The 22604-nt window shown below is 41.9% G+C and overlaps 1 protein-coding gene across 1 annotated transcript in view; it reads right to left on the bottom strand.

The window, feature by feature from the left end:
- The window catches only part of Gpm6b (glycoprotein M6B), a 150761-nt gene extending 128362 nt beyond the window's left edge, over positions 1-22399 (bottom strand). Inside the window, exon 1 of the mRNA XM_020159942.2 lies at positions 22226-22399. Within this exon, the coding sequence (XP_020015531.1) occupies positions 22226-22229 (4 nt within the window). The 5' untranslated portion in view covers positions 22230-22399. The remainder of the gene's footprint in view (positions 1-22225) is intronic.
- Positions 22400-22604: the final 205 nt, after the last annotated feature.

The following is a 22604-nucleotide window of genomic DNA, read 5'->3' as shown; positions in this document are numbered from 1 at the left end:
CACTGCAACTGGTGGTCAACCTAACCCTTCTCACAGCTGTTCAGCTAAGTTCCCCAGATCCCAAACATGTTCAGTTGGTTTTATTTAAAGTAACCAAAAGGTTTTCTCTTTCTTCCTCTTGTATGTCCCCTTAGATTCATGCATCTTTCCCTCTAACCTGTCAATATGCCTTTGGCACCTGTTATCCAATGTCTACTTTCTCTTTCCAGCTCAACTTCATCATCCATGAGACTGATTCCTGTGTTTGACATGGATTCTTATCACTGACAAAAATGTTATGGATATGGGCCAGGTGTTGTGGTACATGCCTGTAATCCCAGCACTCTGGAGACTGAGGCAGGAGGATTGTGAATTTGAGGACAGTCTGGGCTACATAGTGAGACCATGCCTCAAAATTAAAAAAAAAATACAAAACATGGACTTGGACAGGACCCTGTGAAAACTTCTAGCTACTTCCGTCCAGGATGGTATAGACTCAACGTGTGGGCCCCACTTCAAAAGTGGTCACTCCTTATCACTAGATTCAGGCTAGTGCAGGGGTTCCCAACCCTGGCTGCACATCAGAATCACATTTGGAGCTCAAAAAACTTCCCCATGCCCAGGCAGCACCCCGGAGAATTACACCAGCATTTCTGGGGTTGGACCAGACATCAGCATTTTCAAAAGTCCCTAGGTGAGGCCAGTGCACAGCTGGGGCGAGAACCATGGGATGGGTGCATCTGTGCCTGTATCCAAACAGAGATCATGGATCACGGTGTCAACCACGAGGTGGACACTGAGTCCTCTGTCTTAGCATTACCTTCATTGTCAAGTCCAATCACTCCACTGAAACAGGATGCTAGCCACCTGTGAGGTACAATCAAACCCTTCTGAACAGAATCCTAGCCCTTGTGGGTGACTTCACTCTGCGTTTTAACAACCCGGAGACAGGACCATATGCATCAACGAAGGAGACTGCCAGAGAATTTCTCAGCACTGACATCAGTCTCTTTCAGGAAGAACTAATTATATGGCTGAAATATCAAAGAAGAAACCTTAATTAAGCACACCATTCTAAACTGCAAGCAATGTGCTTTCTAGAGGTGGTTAATTCATGCAGGACAACATAAGCATTAAGAAGCTACAATGTGACATACTTATATTCATGAACAACATGTTACATAGAGGCCAAACATCTAGAAAATATCAGAAAATTGAAGACACCGGTTGTAACAAAAGGTTTTGATAGTATTCTATGTGCTTCAATAGACGGATTAAATAAATCAATAATAACAGCTAAAACACTGAGTAGTTTCTGTGGGCCAGGCATTGGCCTATCACTTTACATACAAGAAACCAGTCACCACTCGACCATACAAAATAGGTACTTTATTGCACTTGTTCTTCAGATTAGAAAATCAAGGCCCAGAGAAGTTAACTTGTAGGTAAGTAGCATTTAAATCCAGCAGTTTGATTCCAAAGGTCACTCTCTAAACCATAAAACAATACTTTTACAAATCCGATTGTCACGTCAGCGTTATAATAATATCACTATATGGTAAGTGTGTAGAAGTAGCAGTTTAGTGCTGACATGTTCACTGAGGCCTACAGGGATTCAGAGAGGTCACAGAGCTCTTAAGGACGCAAGGTGGAACAGAATCATCTCAACTTCATTCCAATCTTCTGTTTGCTATAGCATAATTAATTCTTCCTTAGGCGTCTCCCAGACTAGCGCGGTCCAGTGTAATTTTTTGTGATAATGGAACTGTTTTATATTTGTCTAACGTAGTAGCCTCTAGCCACATGTGACCACTGAACATTTTAAATGTAGCTAATGTGGCTAGAGAATTGCATTTAATTTAATCTTATCTAATTCAATCGAAATGGCCAGTGACTGTCCTATTGAAAAGGCAGTGATGGAGGCCCTGAAAGGTCTGTCATTTTTGCCCTTTACAATTACTTTTTCCAACCAAATTCACTTCCAAAAGCAGGCTGTGTTTCCAGGATCATTTAACAGTTCATCAGTCCATCTCAAGCTCTGTTGAAATAAAATATCAGCAAGGGGTTTATACAAGCTTGAGCTCCGTGCTCCTACCAGGTACTTACCTGGCAAATCACCAGAGCAGGCTCTGCTGTGAACTGGAATATGTGACTCATGAAATGCAGCTAAGTCAACAAAAACATTTCCTGAAGAAAACCCCTTATGTGTTGCCCTACACATTGAAGATGTAGTCTGTTTCCAAAGAGTTAGAAAATGTTTGGAGATAAAGCAAATGTGAACTTCACTCAACAGTAGCCGTAAAATTCTGACATGGAAGATGTTCCTACCCCAGCCACCAACCACATAGGGCGTTCAGTGTTTCCTTTGTCCTATCACCATTTTCTTTTCATAGATGAGAAAACCAACGCCACAACAGGTGAAAGCAAACAAGCTTACCAAACAATCATGGGCTTAAGCCACAGTAAATCTAAAAGTAAAATCCAAAAAACTGCCTTCTTACTTCTAAAATTCTCTTCTGAAAAGCACTGTGTAAAGAAATTATGACAATAATATTTTTACAGTTTCTCCATTGGTATATGTTGCACTGCTGAAAAATACCTCTACAGTTCAGTCAGTAAAGTGATGCTGAATCAATAAAACATTTCATTGTTGTCACTCTTTAAGACAGTTACTGCTCAGGGTGCTTTATTAATTAGCATCTAAAATCAGATTGCAGAAATTTGACTTAGTCCTAAAATCATCTGACTCCCCTTTGTTCCTTATGATTTTAATGTTTATATGAGGTTTATGCCTAAAACAATTCTATAAAAGACTAGAGAACAAGATGCCTTTGGAGCACTCCTTCTGATAGACACAACTGGGAGAAGGTCAGTAATTTTTCAAAATTGAAAAAAGTATTTAATTAAAATGGTCCTTTAAACAGGAGAGCCAATAATGTGAATGCAAAGAGAACTAAGTCAGACAATGAAAGAGCTGGGCTACATAGCTTGGAGAGGGCAAGAATTGCTGCTTTAATCAGTGAAAGGATGGGGTGTGGCAAGAGATGGTCACTTCATTTCACCCATGTCACTAGGATAATCATTGCTTGCTGTACTTGGTACTGTTTTTGCTACTTAAAAATTACTCCCCATACGGCTACTTAAGGAGTAGATTAAAAATTGCCTGTTTAATCTGTTTATTTCATTTCCATATCTCGACCTAAAGAAAACTAGATATCAGATTTTGCAAAATCATCTTACTAGAAGTATGAGGAAAATATAGAACTTATTTTAGATGAAAAGTATTAAATATTTGCCATCAAAAGTTTGCATAAGCCCTGGGTTCAATCCCCAGTACCACCAAAAAATAAAAAAAAGCCTTGATACTTCCTAGCTGTGTGGCTTCAGTTGTCACATCTGTGATATGGCAAAGATTACAATGGTTGATCAGGTAAAGCACTTAGAGCAGTGCCTACACATAGTAAAGACTCAGTAAATGTTTTTATAGATGTATGTGTCACATGTGTGTATGACATGTACATGTATATACCTACAGTGGGTGTGTTTGTCATGCACAAAACACATTTGTGCACGTCTGTGTGCATGTTATATATGCTCATTTCTATAAGTATATATGTGTTATGCAAGTGTGTACATATCTCCAGGTTTTAATTGATATACACATAAATTTTGCTTTCTGTGAAAATCAAGTTGATTCATAAAAACAGTGTCCTTTTGGCCTGAACTCAAAACTCTGTTAAGGCTCATTCTCCTGCATTTGTAGTATAGTTCTATTTAAGTGCATCTGCTACTTACTCATCCCCCAACAGACTCTGAAGGGCCCAGAAGGCCCCTCAGCTGCTCTGGCCCAACCTCTGCAAGGACTGCACATTGGGTACACAGCAGGAAGGAACCTTAGGCAGCAGTCTTTAGGCCTGTCTCGGGAGGCTTTGACTACAATTTTATTTTCTCAATGACCAAAGGAGTTTGCCTGAGCCATCAAACAAAGATGCAAACAGAAACACAGCCACACTCTGCCAGTGAAAGGTTTCCATAACAGCAGATATGGAGAAAAGAGAAGCTCACGACTGAAGCAGTTCTCTTCCCTATGCTGCCCCCAAGTTTTTGAAATGGACACCTAAACAGAAAATAAATAAAAAGGCAGCATTGTTACCACTATGTCCAAAGTAGGACACTTGTATATCACCAATGTATCTATCTATATAAATTTCCCAGAATTCAAAATGCTCTGGAAGCTCCAGCCATTTGCAAAACAGTCAAGTACAAAAGGACTGAGTGGTCAAGAGTTGCCACAAAGCCTGTGTACCCATATACTGTCCTCCTGAGGTGGAATTGTCCCTGGGCACCCACTCCAGGCTACTGGCTGAGAAATAGTACAGTTTTCCATTCTGCTTACTTTTGTTTGAAAAGAACATGTATTTGTTTATTAATTGTGTGTTTGAACAAGGCTCCATCTTAAAAAATACATAGCATCTCCATGATAACAGGGGAGATGTAAGCAGACCACCATGTTCAAGTGCAGCATTGCGCAGACTCAAGTGAAAAGTGGGTATGCTGGCCTCAATATCCACTGTGCATGGAGCATAGCTCACACCCAATTACAATTTGTCACTGTGTCCATGAATTATTAGTAAACATTTCGTTAAGCCTGTGTCACTGTGTTAACATGGCAAAGACACATGTGCAGTATTTTTTAAATATTCAAATGTTTCAATGATGGTAATTTAAAATATCATTAGTGCTTTACAGCAATAGTTAGTTCCCCAAACAACTTATGTGATCAAGTCACTCACTGAAATGCCAGTTACATGAGGAGTGAGTCACTGGTTGGGAACAAATTATGTAGAGGGTTTTACATCAATCAAACTGTAGATATTTTTAAATCAAGTAAGTGCAGCTTGCCATTTTAAGTACAAAGTTACCATGGGAACAGTAACATATACCCTGTCTCCATGACTGCAAAGATAACTTCACAGGTAATAAATGTATAGAAGTAATTAAATGAATCATTGTGCTGAGACTAAAAATATGAAGCTAGAATTTGTTCAGCATTCCACCAATGCCTGAATTCATTTTCAGGTACCTGTGATGGTGCTGCCAGGTTTCTGAGGAAGGAAGCATCGGATAATGATGGTATTTCATCAGGTTATTGGCGTTACTGACATTTATGGTTTATCCATGATACAACTGGTGGTTTTGATCAGTTTTATTACCAACCACCTCTATTTTCCTAATTTCATTATACTATCAATGATAATTTGCTACATTTAGAAAATGCTCTTTTGAAAAGGTCGAATTCTTCCCAAATGAATACATTTCAGTAGGATATTCACTTGCAAAAGTAGCAACATTGAGATATAACTAAAGTCTGAAACTTGTTAATACAGGCATTAAAACAGCCAGCCACTGTGTAAAAGAAGACAAAAGTATACATGTACTGGGGAATGGGAGGAAGTGAGTGAGGGAGGGAGGGGGATGGGTAGAAGGGAGGGAGGAAGGGAGGGAAGGAAGGAGCAGGGAGGGAGGGAGGGGGATGGGAGGAAGGGAAGGAAGGAGGAGGGAGGGAGGAAAGGAGGGAGGGAAGGAAGGAGAAGGGAGGGAGGGTGGGAGGAAGGGAGGGAGGGAGGGGGATGGGAGGGAGGGAAGGAAGGAGCAGGGAGGGAGGGAGGGGGATGGGAGGAAGGGAAGGAAGGAGGAGGGAGGGAGGGAGGGAGGGAGGAAGGAAGGGGAGAAAAACCAAGTTGTGGCTACTTCTTTCTAAAGCTGTGTATGTAAAACTCCTTTAAGCCTTCGTGATGATTATTCATAATTTTTTATAAGACTTTCCTGGCTTCCTGCACAAGAGGGGGATTCAATAATTCCAAATTCCTCTTTTGATGCTCTGATTCTCAATCCTGGCATGGGTGAAAATGGCAGGGGAGGCTGGAAGTTGCTATGGAAAGAGAGGTGGGAGAACTTCTGCTTTTGTTGCTACCCGCCGTCCAGTATTTGTAGTACTCTATCACCAGAAGAAAATGCTTTTTTGAACACATTTCTATTGTTCTGCTTTTCACTCTTCTCATAATTTCTCTGCTCACAGGTACATGTGCCACCAGACTGTGAGCTCTGCTTCAAGACCAAGGGCTGTCAGCGTGGAAGGGCCAAGGGTGTAGCCCTTGGGCAATGAATGCACACCAGGAGAGTTGAGAAGCTGGCTGGGAAAAAGCAAGCTGCACCTCTGATGACATCAACAAAAACTGCAAATAACCATTGTGGCTATTCAGAGCTTGGGCTTCGTCTGTGGCATCTTCTTTCTCTCCAGGCATTACCATAGCTGACTGCGACAATCATGACACAGTAGACCTTTTCTGTAGTAGCATTTATAGAGGCATCTGCTCATGAGCATGATGTACAGAAAAGTTCCGATTCCTTGGGCAGGTGATCTACAGTAGGGTACACCTTCCTTTCCATCAGAATCACTTACTTCCTTAATTTTTCAACTCCCTTTACCTCCTTACTTGGGGACTCCATCTAACCTCTTTTCAACTGTAGGGATGGGTCAACAAAGGTCAAACATTGCTTCAGAAAGATTTCAAATAATATACCATATGGCAGGCATCACCAAGACGGATTAGGCAAATGGACTGGAGGTGGGGTTGGGAGGTAGGAAGAAGAGAATTTTATTTTTGTTTGCTTGCTTTTGTTATTTTTAAGATAGGGTCTCACTACGTAACCCAGTCTGGCTTGGAACTCACTGTGTAGCCCAACTGAAAATATATGGTATTACAGAGATACAAATATCTTTAGGACTAATTAAACTGTATAGATATAAAAACCTGACATTTAGTAATTATCAGGAAATGATAATGATAGTTTTTACTAATTTCAACCAAATACAGGGGCAAAACACTTTCCTTTAAATATCAACTGCAATCAATTTTATACACCAATAGAAACTACTACTACTCAGAAGCATTTATTAAGTCTAAGTGAAATAACTGACAGAACATAACTAAAGAACTTCCTCCACTCCCTCTGTAACACTCATCCAGACAGGTGCTCCACGCACCTGAAGCGAACACAGCACGGTATAATCAGCATTTACGGAGGGCATAAACTGATCAGAATGGGCTATGACAACATGGGCAAAGTTTCAGAATAAGAACAGGTGATTTCTTTCCCTTCCTTCCTTCTCCCCCCCACCCCCACTCCCCATCTCCAGCCCTAGTACAGGGCCTCCTGCTCACTAGGGAGGCATCTACCACTTGAGCCACACCCCCTAGCCTAGAACAGAATTTCTTAGTCTTACTGCACAATCCCAGTGGAAATGGTCCTGGGATGGGGTATGGAGACCACTGCCTTCCTCTGAGCTTACGGACAACTAGATCATATTAGACTGAACCATATGAAAATGTCATATTTGTACAACAAAAATGGTCCAATGTTAACTATTTCTTATGCCTCGACTTAATGTCTTCACCAACCATTAGGAAAAGTCAGGCAAACAGGATACTCAAACCCACCTTTGTACTATTCAGTAGCAGCTCTTAGAAAATAAAGAGGTTAAACCTATTCCTTGAAATTAAATAGTGAATGAAAACCTAATTGGTTGGCTTCAGTGTTCTATGTTATCTTTTTTTGAGATAACAAAAAAAAAATTGTGAGATTGTTAGAAAGGTTAAAAAATAAATAAAACCTTTAGGGTCCAGAAGATTTCCTGAAGCTAATTATGATTCACTTTTACAGTATATATGTTATCATGATTTATGTTTCATTATTTTTATCACAAAGAATGTCGTGTTCATGGTAAGAGTCCAATTACACAAGTAGGTCCATATCAGCACCAATGAAGACTGACAACCAGGACTAGGTTTGTCTACTTCAGGAAAAGGCTTATCCTAGAAGATCCCCATTGGAAAAGGACCCCCAGAACTGGACAGCTCCTTCTACACCTGGGGCCCTTTATTTGATGTCTAGAATCTTTATTCAGCCCAAATCCCAAACCTTCCCACAGGCAATATGTGTTAAAGGTTTGTGTTCAGTCTCATGACACTCTTCCCGGATGGGGACTGATTACTGGGGTGAGGGTGGAGGGTGTCCACTGTATGATGTTCAGCAGTGTCTCTGGCTTCTTTCTACCAACCAAAAGTGTCACCCCTGTCCTTAGTCATAACAACCAAAAATGTCTCCAGACACTGCTGAATGTCCCCTTGGGAAGGAGGGGAGGATTGACACCAGATGAGAAGCATCAGTCTAAATGACAAAGTTTTCTCCTCCTCCTCCTCCCCTTCCCCTTCCTTGTGGTACTGCAGTTTGAACTCAAGACTTTGAACTTGCTAGTCAGGTGTTCTACACTTGAGCCACACCTCCAGCCCTAAGAATAGTTTCTCATGACTGCAGCCTTCTAAGAGTACTGAAATCTATCAATCCCCAGTTACCCCTCCCCCAATACCTGAAATCGAAATGCATACACAAATGTGCACATGAGGGCTGGTGAAGGAGCAATGTCACCCAGGGACATCAGTCAAGACGTACAAAGTGTCCAGCAGTTTCGTTTGGTTCTAGCCTCCATCCCCAGTAAAGGAGCAATAAAAGTTTGAGACCTTCTTGAGGAATAGGAATAATTCTGTGAAGTGATGGGTATCAGCAGTTCACAGAATCTCATTTGATGGCTGAATAAGCCACTTTCTGGAATAAATCAAGTTTGAGCTGCAGCCCAAGTGCCAGTCTCCCCTTTGCAGGGTGACTGACCAGCTATGTGAAATATTCCAGGAGAAGTGTTCCATTAAATTACCTAGGGAAACGAGGTAATCTTGAAAATTTCATTTTCACAAGTAACATCAGCAAACATGGAAGTACACTCAAACAGAGGGCTCCAATTAAATCTCTATGAGAGATTACTTTAACTGCACTGCTCTAAGATATTAATTGAAAATTGGCCTTTGTCTTTTCTTTTAACTGGGAATTTGCAATTTTTTTTCCTTTTGGTGATACTGGTGTTGAATTCAGGTCCTCCTTAGGCAGCTCTAACACTTGAATCACACTTCCATCCCTTTTTGCTTTCCTTATTTCTGGGATAGGGTCTCTCATTTATGCTAGGGCCAGCCTGTAAAGGAATCCTATTTTACACTTCCTGTGTAGCTGGGATGACACGTGCACACCACTACACCCAGATTTTACTGGTTGAGATGGAGTCTCACGAGCTTTTTGCCCGGGCTGGCCTTGAACCTCCATCCTCCAGCTTTCTACCTTCAGAGTAGCTAGGATTATAGGTATGCACTTGGTGCCCAGCTGGAATTTGTATATTGAATGTCAGCTTGGTCTTTGTAATGGTGCAAATGGAATTGTAGTTTTCATTTAGAAGAAAGTCACTTTTTTTGGGGGGAGGGACTGGGGTTTGAACTCAGGGCTTCATGTTTGCAAAGCAGGCCCTCGGCTCGTGGAGTGGCTTGAGTGGTAGAGCACCTGCCTAGCAAGTGCAAGGCCCTGAGTTCAAGCCCCATTACCACACACATACACACAAAGCGGGTACTCTAGAGCTTGAGCCACATCACTAATCCCAAAGTCACATTTTAATGTATCGAGGACTTTCTTTTTCTTATAATATGTCAATGGCTGGGTTAAGTAAAAATACCTCCTGTCACTTGGGCTCATTCTCTAGGACTCCCACCACGTATTCCCTCTGTTTAGAAGCATTTTGTGTCCTCTGCCTATACTTTCCCCCTAATACTTGCCACATGGGTTTGCTGACTATCCTCCCTGAGGCAGAGCACCTTGAGGGGCGCCATTATTTTACTTGTGTCAATACTTAGTGCACTTGCTATGCATGAGGCTTGTGTGTGCATACCTTTAATTCACAAGCATGTGGCCCAAAGTGTGAAAATCACATCGTAATCATCTATATGTCACTAGCTTGGCACTCAGTCCAATAAATATTTGGTGGTAGTGGGTTTTGAACTTGGGGCTAGGTACTCTACTGCTTGTGCCACACCTCCAACCCTCTGAACTTATTTTTAATGGACTCTGTCACAATTTCAGTTCCCTAGGTGCACAACCATCTTCAATGGAAGGAAATTCTCCACATCTATTTTAAACTCTTTCCTCTTTTCTTGCATTCTGTATGAATATTGAAACAATGGGATACCATGTTCAGGCCTCTGGTGTACCTGGACAAGGTCCCTTCTTAGGAAAATGGTGAACTCTGTCATTGTGTAGACATTTTAACCTTCAATAGGTGGCTCCCAAGACTCATAAGCTCCCTGGAGAAAACATGAGGCAAGCCAAAATCATTCTGGCATGTTATCCACTAGCTATGTTCTCCATTGGCAAACAGATTTCCTGCTTAAATTAATAGAAGAGCTGTTTTGGCTTCATCATTCTGCATCAATGACAACGAAATCAACATTTTTCATGAAACTAATACTAATTGGGAAATACAACATAAGTAAGCAGCTGGGGGAATAAAAAAATGAACTAAACCAAGCTCTGTTAAGAAGCTGAAGCTTTCCTCAGTGATGGTCAAGTCTGTTTTCTTTCAGAAAGAGATGAAACCCTATTCAAAGTCTGCATGTGTCCAGTGTGTCCTACATGGTTGGTACATGGTAGAGTCAAAGTCATTGCCATACAGTGACCAGGATGGTATGTAATAACTCAGGATCAGCTTCCCACTACAGCTTCTTTATTTACTTGACCAAGTTTGTTCATTTAGCTGGAGTTTCTGAAATCATGAGTCTATGGAAGGAAACCATGACATTCCATGGAATTAGATTTGAACATTATTTATTTTGAATCTTTTTTAAAAGCTATAAAAACAATGAAGGACCTTAAAATAAAATTCCAAGAGTATGCAAACACATTACTGGGGATGTAAATGATCAAATGACATATACCATGTACGCAAATGGAAGACTCAATATAAACACAGTAGAGACATTGACTGTCATGAAATGTGTGTTCTGTAAATGCACTGCAATCCCAATCAAAACCCTACAGGGGTGTTTGTGAAATATGAGAAGCTGGTTTAAAAGCAAAGATCAAGAACAGCTGTCACTTTTTTTTTTTTTCAGTACTGGGGCCTGAACTCAGAGCCTACACCTTGAGCCACTCCACCAGCCCTTTTTTGTGAGGGGTTTTCTCAAGATAGGGTCTCATGAACTATTTATTTGCTGGGGCTGGCTTCGAATCTCAATCCTCCTAATCTTTGCCTCCTGAGTAGATAGGATTACAGGCATGAGCCACTGGTGCCCGGCTAGCTCAGCCACTTTTAAAGAGCAAAAGGAAGAAACTTCTCCTAAGAGATAGCCAGGCTTATTATTAATCCATGGTGATTATGACAGTGTAATATTAGCACAGGCATGGCAAAACAGACCAAAGAAACAGAATGGAGTCCACAGATATACTCACACAGATAGGAGGAATGAAAAAAATATACAGAAAATATAAAAATCAATGGGGAAATGATGAATTATTAAGTAGGTGGTAGTTTCTGTATAGAAAATATAAAATAATTTTCAGATGCAAACCAGAAATCATTCCAGGCTTTTGAACCTTTTACCAAACCTACTAGCTAACAGTTTCTGAAGAATTACCATCAATTTAGACAACTCTTAAAACTGCATCTTACTCAGGAAACCAATTAGAAGGAGGCCTTAATGTCTACTATACCCTTATATCCTGAATCCAGAGAAAATTCCTATTGATCATTTCCTGAACAAATATCCAACAGCTACCACTTCTTCTTTATTCACAATTGTCCTCACTATGTACTTTCCATTTCTGAGGTAGACGAGAAGGATGCTTCATCTTTGAGATCTCTCCATCTCTGAGCGTGTTTTTCATGTACCCATCTCATCTCTCATCAAGAATTTTCAGCCAGGCAGGCGCTGGTGGCTCACGCCTATAATCCTCTCTACTCAGGAGGCAGAGATCAGGAGGATCGCGGTTTGAAGCCAGCCTGGCCAAACAGTTTGTGAGACCCTATCTCAAAAAAAACCCATCACAAAAAAGGGCTGGTGGAGTGGTTCAAGGTGTAGACCCTGAGTTCAAGCCCCAGTACTACAAAAAAAAAAAAAAAAGAAAGAAAGAAATTTCAAAGATCCCATTGCACAGCTGCTAGGCCAGTGTTTTTCCCTTAAAATAGAGGGTAAGAACTAGTGCTTGATGGTTCTATACATGAAGGCATGTCCTAAATGCTTTTAACCATAATAATTTAGAAGCAGGTCTATTTTCCAGACAGAAAACATCCCCAAGTTTTAAAATAATGTTATTAACATTGAGCAAAAACTGCCAACAAAAGAGTTTATCCTGTATGATTCCATTTATGTAAAGTGCAAATACAGTTAAAACTATATTCCCTTGGTGGGAATGCTTGAAAGGCAGCAGCTTGAGGGGAGGTTCTGAGGGGCTGGGAATGTTCTGCAGCTGTTTTTTTCTTTTTGGGGTGCTAGGGATGGAACCTAGGGCCTCACACATGCTAGGCAAGTGCTCTATCACTGAGCTACACCCTCAGTCCCATTTTCTGCTTCTTAATCTAAGCATTAGTAGAAATTTATCAAGCTGTATGCTTAGGTTCTGCCTACTTTTTGTGTGTATATTATATTTCAATAACACATTTTTAAATGATTTTGTAATATTCATGCTCTTACAAAACATCTAAAAATATTTGTGACAAGATATCATTCCGTAATAGAGCTCTAAACAGTCTTTGGTAACCCATCACAATGGCTTTGCAAAATGGTAATAATTCATGCAATGAAAATTCATCCTTTAATGTTCTGACTTCTGTTTTACTTACCATGGAAACTGTCAGAATATGCCAAATGGGAAAACTAAAAGGAAAATATAAAATAAAGAGCTGCATCAAGTTATCTTAAGTGCTTGAATTACTTTGCTAATTACACCTCCATTCTTTGCTCACTGCGTGGAGGAACAGATGTCTGAATTTAAGCTTCCATTTTAAAATTCACCATTGAGACAGCCTTTTCAGGGAGATGTTATAAAAACCACATTTCTAAACTGAAAACAGTGACCCAATGCTCACAGAAAAGAGTAGGTTTTCTAAGCTCCCCCTACCCTTTGCTTCCGATGTCCCTTGTCATTTTACACTAGCACTCTTTGGCAAGTGAGCTCAGATCAAGGGGGAAAAAAAAGAACAAAAAACAAAAAAACCCAGAGCTATGGTTTCCATTTTAGGAAAGAAGTTAAAGATGGGGGAGCAGGGAGGTGGTGGGGGGATATAGGAAAAGGCTCTCTGTGGGAAACTGTCAAATACCTAACACCTACAAACACCTAGCAAAAGCCTAACAAAGACATGACCACATATGCTAAGGACAGAACGTGCAGGAAGGTTGTCTTAAAGGCTTAATCTGGGTAGATTTGATTATAGCTGAGGAGATCAATTCTAAATATGGAAAGGCCACCATGGTAATTAAGGATGTGATTAGATCCTTCATGTCTTTTTACTTAATGAAGAGAAGGAAAATGATGAAAACGAAAATGATTTTAGTAAGCAAAACACACTTCATAGATTCAGTCCTTTAAGAAAGAAAGTGCACCAAGCGTTGAAGAAGTTATCAGGAAAACCAGACATTCTATTTCCAGGAGAGGTCAGCTCATTATTGAGATGGTTTACACACCATTTTATTCCCAAAAAAGAAGGGATCAGGTGGTCTATAAGGGTCTTCCCCATTATGCCTCAAGATTCTCTGGTGATGTTGGAAAAGGATGTAAACAAAATAAAATTTTCTCCAGCTAGAGAAATCAAGCATCTCTTTTGGAAAAAGAAAATCTTTTTTGCCAGTGATCCTCCCACTCTGCAGATGTGCTCAACCAAGTCCTCAAAGACTGAAGTCACTACTCCGATTTTATACTATGAAGCACAAAAAGGCTTTAATCGTTTTAAATCTTAAAAAGTTCTCAATATGGCACAATATTGTTGTCTCTCCCTCACCTTCCATCAGGGTCATCTGGCAATGTCTGGGGACATTTTGGTTACTACAAGTGGAGGAATATACTATACACAGTATGCAGAGGACAGACCCAGAAAGGCCAGCAAAATGTCAATAGGCTGAGGTTGAGAAATCCTGCTGTGACAGCATACTTAAGTGGGAAGAAACGGAACTTGCTTAATTTTAGTACCTATCTCCACTTCCTCCAAAGAAGGGAGAATTTAACCACACCAGGAGCCAAACAAAAGTCAAAGCAAGTACTAAGCTCAACTGGCGATCTACTCTAATTTAAAATCTTTTATAATAGATCTTGTTATACCAAGTCCAGATATGTTGAGTGATATGCAGCCATTAAGGGCAAATTTCAAAAGATCAAGTTTAAACATTTTTCCTTTGGTAGTTATTATTTATTCTAATCAAGTAAGCAATGTTTACTTTTAGACATAAAAATCCTACTTTCTGATTACTGAAAAATGTGTTCCTTTTCCATTAAATGATTGATTTATCTACTGGATATAATTATTACATATAAGTATCAAGCTATTAAAATAAATTTTAAAGGAGAGTATATGGTGGTAACCATCTGTAATCCCAGCTCTCCAGAGGCTGAGGCAGAAGGATCAAGAGTTGGAGGCCAGCCTGAGCTACACAGAGAGTTCCAGACCAGCCTGGGCTACATAGTGAGACCCCATTTCAAAACAAGACAAAACAAAACAAAACAAAACAAAACAAAAAACACCCAGGTGCCAGTGGCTCACGCCTATAATCCTAGCTACTCAAGAGGCAGAGATCAAGAGGATCACGGATTGAAGCCAGTCTAGACAAATAGTTCAGCAAGACCCTATCTCCAAAATACTCAACACGAAAAAGGGCTGGTGGAGTGGCTCAAGTGGTAGATTACCTACCTAGCAAGTGTGACGTCCTGAGTTCAAACCCCAGTGCCACCATCAAACAAACAAAAATTATCGATCAATTAAAATATTAAGAATACAAATTCCTGTATCATTTGGAATACAAAGCCTATAAACAAGATTAAACAGGTGATACAAGAATATGAACTTTCTGCTAATAAGTTTAATAACTTAGATAAAATGGACAAAGACTTTGGAAAACATAACTTACCAAAACTGAAACAAAAAGTATGAAGTCCTACAGCTACAGTCCTAATGTTAAAGAAATATAATTCATAACTTAAAAAACATTTCCATGAGAAAAACACCAGACCCAAATGGCTTTCTTGTTGAATTCTTTCAAATGTTTAAAGAAGAAATAATGCCACTTTTAGAAATGAGTAAGTAGACAAGGATGGGTTTCTACTTCAACCCCCAACCCCGCTGGAGTCACAGCAAAGTCCACTCATTATCTCTTTGCCTCCCAGAAAGCTCACACTTCCTTCTCTACCCTTGAGAAAGAGGAGACAACAGACAAGATTAAAAACATTTTTGTAAAAGATTCATTGATGTGTGTCCATTCGTAATCAACTAAAATCTGTTACTCCAGCTGGCTTTCAGCCCGAGTGTCAAATCTAATTTTCCCTCTCCCACACGCCTACTCTCTGCTAGGTCCAGGCCAGTAAATGTGGCTCACTCCTCTTTCTTGCATGGGTTATCCTCTCAACTCACCTCTGATCCAAGTTTCCACCGGAAGCTTCACAGGAACCACAAGGTTTCACCCTTCTCAGAACTCCTTCTATACATTTATTTATTGATTTATTTATTGGCAGTACTGGGGTTTAAACTCCACGCACTGAGCTTGCTAGGCAAGAGCTCTACCAGTTGAGCCAGGGCCCCAACCCTTTAATACTTTCATTAGAAGTTTTGCAATCAGATACTAAGGATTTTCAGTGGGTTTCTTTTATCCCCTCAGAATACTTGTCATTTCTTTCTAGCTGTCACTTGCCTGCTTCAAATACCTTCATGATCCTCTAGGGAAACAGAGTAATGACTAAGTTCTTTCCTGGCATGTCACTGTCTAGCCTGGTCTCAACTCTCCCTGAGATGAGGTCCCTGGTCCCCCACCTCAGGCCATTCTCAACTACTCAAAGTGCCCACCCAACAGCCTCTGTCATGGGTCCTGCTCTTGCCCATCTGTACCCAGGGCCTGGAATGTTCTCTCCCAGACACCCTGCCCCACCAAGTTGCTTGGGTTTCAAGACTCAGATCAAATATAAATGCCTCCCCAGGGAACCCTCTTTGAAAGATCACCTCCCCTCTTTTGTCCTCAGATGCTCGGTTCCTTTTTCTGCCTGTGTGAAATGACTGGTTGCTTTGTTTTGGGTTTTTGTTTTGTTTTTTTGTCTTTTCTTTTTTTGTCCTGGGATTGAACCTAAGGCCTTCATGCATGCTAGCCAAGTACTCTACAACTGAGATACATCCCAGCCCAAATGAATGGTTACTTGTGGATGGAGTCTGGCTTATTTACTTTTTGCTTCAAGACTTAGCACAGTGCTCAGCACACGTGAGCAGGACTCACGTTCACAGAGAGCCTCATGGTGCTGTTAGGTAACAGGAACAGAGGCTTGGGGTTCCATGAGAACATGCTGGTTGTGTGACACTGCTATAAATCTATTTAACTCTTAATACACCCGGTGAGAATGGAAACAAAACTGTTGCCTTTTAATCCTCAAGGCAATGATGAGTTTCACTGAAACAAAGTGTTTCGCCCCACACTTGCTTGAACTTCAAAAATCTGGTAAGAAGGAAGTACTTTCACCAGAGAGAGGAAAATACTTCATAACATCAGAAGAAAAACTAAAAGCAAAAAAAATAATGGAAGAACATTCAAGCTGCTCTTTAAATTGTTGTGTCTGTGTATGTTTGGAGCAATCGAATTACTTCTAAAGTGACTTCACGTGCTGAATTTGTTATTACATGTAATTCCGAGATAAAAGTATTGTTACTAAGTAACAATAATGTCACTTGTCCTATTTAATTTAGCATAGTTTGGAATAACTTTCCATACCTTAAAATCTACACATTTGTAATAGATAGACCTTAATTTAAAAATGCATTTTATATGATAAGATCTACATTTTTCAACAAGTATCTATGCAGGCCCTATGACATACCAATCATTCAAATGAACACAAGGATACAACACTGAATAAAATGATCTCTGCTCTTAACAAATTTGATATTTAAACAGGAAGGGAGACATATTAAAAGTACTGGCAAGCCAACTAACCATAACCAGAAAAATCAAGTTAAAGTCATCAATAGACAATGGCTCAATCATACAGCAGATGGTCTCTTACCAACATTCACCTACTGTGCCCCACCCAATTACCCTAGATCCTCCATTCTTTTTCTAAACCATACTGACTACTGTCCATAGAACTTGGGTTCCAAGTGCTTCTCTAGGATGTCTGTGCTACTTCTACTACCAGCTGAATCATGCACTTAAGGAGAGTCCTTTGTGTTTCTTCCCAAACCTGTTCATGCCAGTTGTATCTGTCATCATAATTATCAGATTTATTTCCATATTATATAAATTAATGAAATATGGGTCCCCCGAAAAAGTTTTTCTTTCTTGAAAACCAGGTTCATTGCTTTGTAAAGTCTTAACGAAAGTGAATCACTTGGAAAATAATTTTGGGCAAGACAATTTTAAAGGTTTATGGGGAGTGGGGTGAGTGATATAAAAGGGCTTAACACAGGTTGGTTCCCAACCTCATTGTCCTTTAAAATAATCTCAGAGTGAAGGATGGCACAGTGGCTCAAGCAGTACCGTGCCTGCCTAGCAAGCATGAGGCCCTGAGTTCAAATGCCAGTATTAAAAAAAGTCAAAGTGGGTAACAGAAGCCAATGAATTTTAGCTGTGATTCATGTCAGAAAAAAAGAAAAAGTAAAACACGTCAAGGAACTGTAATCAGGACTTCACATTCAAAGCAAAAGCCTAGACTTTGCAACAAAAACATAGTGAATTAATGCTTAGAGTGGCACTTTTTATGATTCACCACTTTGGCATTTTCAATAAAGCATCCAACTGCTTGATCCCAAAGCAAATCTCTTCTAAGAACCCCTTGGAGGGGCCAAGTGGCTTGGGTAACAGCTTTTGCTGAAGAAAAAATATAGCAAAGAATTAATTACTTCCTGTTTGTCACAAACGGTCCTCTGTGGTAGTGGTTTGAGATTTACTCAACATTTCAGCCTGTTTTGAAAGCAGCCTTCTCCAGGGCCCGGGTGGGTGCCTTACTAGACCTTTAGACTCAAAGGGAGGCTGGCTACACATGCTGGGGCCATTTCCTGCCTAGTTATTCATTAGGATGCCACTGCTTTGTCTTCAGTTGCATCTGAATTCCAGAGCAAACTTCCAGAACCAAACTGTGCCTGTATGGGTCTTCAGTGTGCTTCCTTTTGGACCACCTCGGGCCCTGGGCGGTGAGGTCAAGAGAGGTTCTCTGGTGCAGTCAGGCTCTAAAAAGTAGAGGGCAGAAGCCAAAGCTGGAGGTGTTAAAGAGGGCGTGCACATCATGGCTTCCTCCACCACTCCTTGGACAAGAGCCAATCCTCCTGTAGGCAGGCACATAGAAGATGCCAGCATTGACCCCAACTACAAATGATGACTGTGCTGCTGGCTTCGTGGAACCAAATAGTGTTTGTACAATTAGGGAGCCGTTTGCGCATGTTTTTCAAGCATAACATTACTCTCTCATTTCCTTTTTTCAATTATATACTTGTGATCTCCAAGGGCTCAAAAAGGAGTTTCACCTTTTTAAAAAAAAAATTTTATAGTAAGCTGAGGTGAAGAAGAATGATTTACCCACAATCACACAAGAAGTTAGGGGCGAGTTGGGGCAGGGACCAGGTCTCTGCAGCTTGTCAGATTTTTCCTCTACTTTTTGGATCCTGAAGCATAGGTAGCAGCACCCGGGAGTTTCTTAGAAATGCAGAAACCTGGTCCCACCCAGAGCCACAGAACCAAGTGCTGTCTTTACATCAGTATTGCTAGGCAATTTGTATGCAAACTGTAATGTATTTTAGCAAGGTGCCCAGTGACTCACGCCTGTAATCCTAGCTACTCAGGAGGCAGAGATCAGAAGGATCAAGGTTTGAAGTCAGCCCAGGCAAACAGTTCTCGAGACCCAATCTCGAAAAAAGAGCATCTCAAAAAAGGGCTGGAAGAGTGGCTCAGGTTTAGGCCCTGAGTTCAAGCCCCAGTACCACCAAAAAAAAAAAAAAAAAAAGCATTTAAAAAAGTGCTATTTAGTGAAATAACTTAATTTTATAATCATAAGTACTTCCTTTCAGCTGGGCATGGTGGCTCAGGCCTGTGGTCCCAGCTACTCAGGAGGCTGAGGCAGGAAGACCACTTTTAGCCCATGACTTAGGCCAGCCTTCATCACATAGCTAGACTTTATCTCAAAACAATAACAAGAACAACAGCAACAAAAAGCTTCCATACTACAAAATGGGTGGAAACAACTGTTTTGGTTTTCTGTTATATCTAATCATTTCACACACATTTTCATTTAAAATTATAAGTAGCTAATGAAACAAAATCAGTATTTCTCCCTGGATACATGAAGCAAGGGGGCTATTCCACAAATGCCCTCTAAGAATTTATTGCACCGAATCCATTCAGTTCCTATGTCTTCAGGCCTATGAGTCAAAATTCAGTTGGCCAAGGTGGTTCCGATCAGATAAAACCAGAGTAAGTCTGATGGGGAGAGGGCACGCCTGTAATAGGAAGAACCTTTCAGTCAGAGAAATAATTAGTTCAACACACTCATTTAGGTGGTATACTGCCTACAAACAATACATCAACATCGTCTCATTGTGCAGAACAAACTAAGTTACTGAATAATCCAACACACTTCAAACAGTAATTGGCTCTTTCCATTTCCATGAAACGTCCAGTAGAGGCAAATTCATAGAAACAGAAAGTAGGTTGGTGGTTGCTAGGGGCTGAGTGAGGGGAGAATGAGGAGTGACTACCATCTTTTTTGGGGTGCTGACAATGACCTAACATTAGATAGTGGTGACAGTCACACAATCCTGAATACACTAAAATCCACTGACTTGTACACTTAACTGAATTGTATGTGAATGGTAGCTAAACAAAGTTGAAAAAAGTCAATTAGGTCAACAACAAAACCCATGTTTTCTTTTTAAGATGCTTTCAAGAATAAGAGTTGTACACACCACCACTGTTTATAATCTTATTTTTCTAAATATTTTTGAATACCTTAAAGTGTGACTCCAAAGGGGCATTTATTTCTACAAACCTCGTCCATTTTACCAGTGAAGTAACGGACACCAGGATAAGGAAGTGACTTGTGAAAGAACCAATCAATGGATCAATGGTTAGAATTTTCTCAACAGTAAGTCATTTCAATTAAAACATTCATAAGGGTATGTTCAGTAATTAAATACATCTGGAAAAATAAAACCAGTTCATGGCCCTGTGGTGTATTTACTACGACTCTAAAGGAAATCAGTATGTTCCTTTCTGGCATGAAAGGAACTTTCTTTTTAATGTAAAACTACAAACTAAAACCAAGGCTACTGCCAGAATCAGTGAAGTATGCACAAATTAACATAAATTGTCAGTTGAAGTGTAGAACTAATAATTGTCCAAGACACAAAGTACTTCCTTGAGAACAGACCTCTGGCTTTGACATTCGCTTCATGAGAACTGTATCTACATCTACTTAAAAATAAAGCCCACCCCCAATTAAGTCCAGAGTAATGCAAAAGCCATTGAGAAGGTCCCCATGTGGTAATTCCATGCCCAAATTCAACATCCAAATCTCAATGCCTGGTGTTCAAAAACCAGAACTAACTTTATTTCAGGAAAATTAGTTCATTCCTCAATATTGTACTTCTGTGAACTGTAACCTTTGGCAGCAACTTTGGCCAAAGCTGCCTCCAGCTGACCCACTGCCATGGCCTGAGTTTTGGGTATGTCTCATTTAAAAGGCCCCCCCAGTGGTGTGACAACTCACATGTCCACCTTACAACAAGTAGGGAAGTAGAGCTCCAGGCCACTCAGTTCTGCCCTTTCTAGAAGGATCTTAGCTTAGCTCTCACTTAACTTTTGGGGAAGAAATGCTCCTCTTGGATTAAGGAACCTTATTTCCTTTCATGTTTTGAGCACAGTAAATTTTTTAAAATTAAAGCTATAAAATTCTTTCAGGCTCCTTTTAAATGCAAAATAACGTGCTCTCCTTACTATTCCTCACCGAAATTTTAATCAGTATAAAATTACCACTCCCCCCCCCACTCTTAATGTGGGAATGTCAGGGGCGGGTAAATGATGGGGGGAACCAGCAGGCAGTTCCCAAGCCCTCACCATAAACCCGCAATGTTTAAGCCCACTGCGTTCTCCATTAGCAATGCTTCATAGGGGTTCTTCGTCGTCTTTGTGGCGCTGTGGTTGGAGCAGTCTGTCACTAGAGGATAATAAAGTAGAGAAAAACCCGTTCCAAGCACAGCTCTCAGACATTTCCAGGGTTGCCACGGAATTAGGTTAATTTCCGAGGCACTCTTTATGAGTTTTCCTCCTAACAGAGTCCCCGTTTGACGACATTTGCTGACAGCAGCATTTCGGGGTGTTAGGAAGTGACAGAGAGGATCCTACCGCCGCCTAACACCCCCCTCGGGCCAGGTTGGAGATTTTCGCTCTCCTGAGCAGTCTGTCACCGTCGCTAGTCCTTCTCCCAATTGCATTGGAACCCGCTTCACACCGTCTCCACCTGCGCCCGGGCCACATTTAGATAGTTGGAAACAGGGACAAAGAAGAGAGATTCACCTTCTGTCCCATCCTGTCCCCCCTCCTCTGTCCTCCCACTCACTTTCCTGGTTTCAAGGGTCAGGGTTCCGAAGTGAGCTCTCGGACGACCCCAGGTTTGGGGAAACGGGTATCTGTTTCCTGTGGGTTTAAGGAGAACGGGATGACGCCAGGGCGGGACAGGGTTGGACCCGGAGACAGGAGATCGTCCCAGGAGATGAGCAACCCCTTGAAATAAAGCAGGAGCTCGCAGCCCGGGACGCGCCGTCTGCTGTCCCTGCAACCCCTCTGGGGACCCAGCTCTCCAGCTCGGGCGCTTCGCACTCGGCGGTGCGGCCTGGGTGCCGCGGGAGGAGGGACCCGCAGCCCGGCGCACCTGGGCGAGCCGGACACCTGCGCAGCGCCCCTCCCACGTCCACCCTCCTTCCCCCACCCCCTGGGGGTGTGGACCAGGTCTCCGAGGTGACGGAGGAATGCCACCTGAGCTGGGGGCAGGGCGGGACCCTCGGCGGGGCGTGCCCCTCCCTGGCGGGAGCGCGAGACCGTGACCGTGGCCGTGGCCGTGGCGCGGGGCCAGCGCGCTCTCTTACCCATGGCTGGAGACGGGCGGGAGGGGCGCGGGCAGCGGGCGCTCGGGCTCCCCGGGGACGGGCAGTGCGGGTGGCACAAGTTTGCAGGTCCGGCGGGCACGTGCACGGGCCGGGCTCCGGGCTGCGCTGGGCTGCGCTGGGCTGGTCGCTGGCTCCTCTTTCCTGGCCGGGGTGGGAGCGCCGCGCGGCTCCGCCTGCACTGGGGGCCGGCCGCGCCGAGAGGGGCCCTGACGTCAGCGCCGGGGGCTTTGTGCGCCCGGAGCGAGGGCCCTACTGGGGGCAGCGAGCGCGCCCGCACTGCGGGCCAAACCCGCGGCTCTTTCGGGGACCCCAGACAGATCGCCGAGGGCGAGGAAACCCCGAGGAGCCAGCGGAGGAT

This window comes from Castor canadensis, chromosome X (assembly GCF_047511655.1).
Source record: "Castor canadensis chromosome X, mCasCan1.hap1v2, whole genome shotgun sequence".
Classification (NCBI taxonomy): Eukaryota; Metazoa; Chordata; class Mammalia; order Rodentia; family Castoridae; genus Castor; species Castor canadensis.
This window is presented reverse-complemented; position numbering and strand designations above follow the sequence as displayed.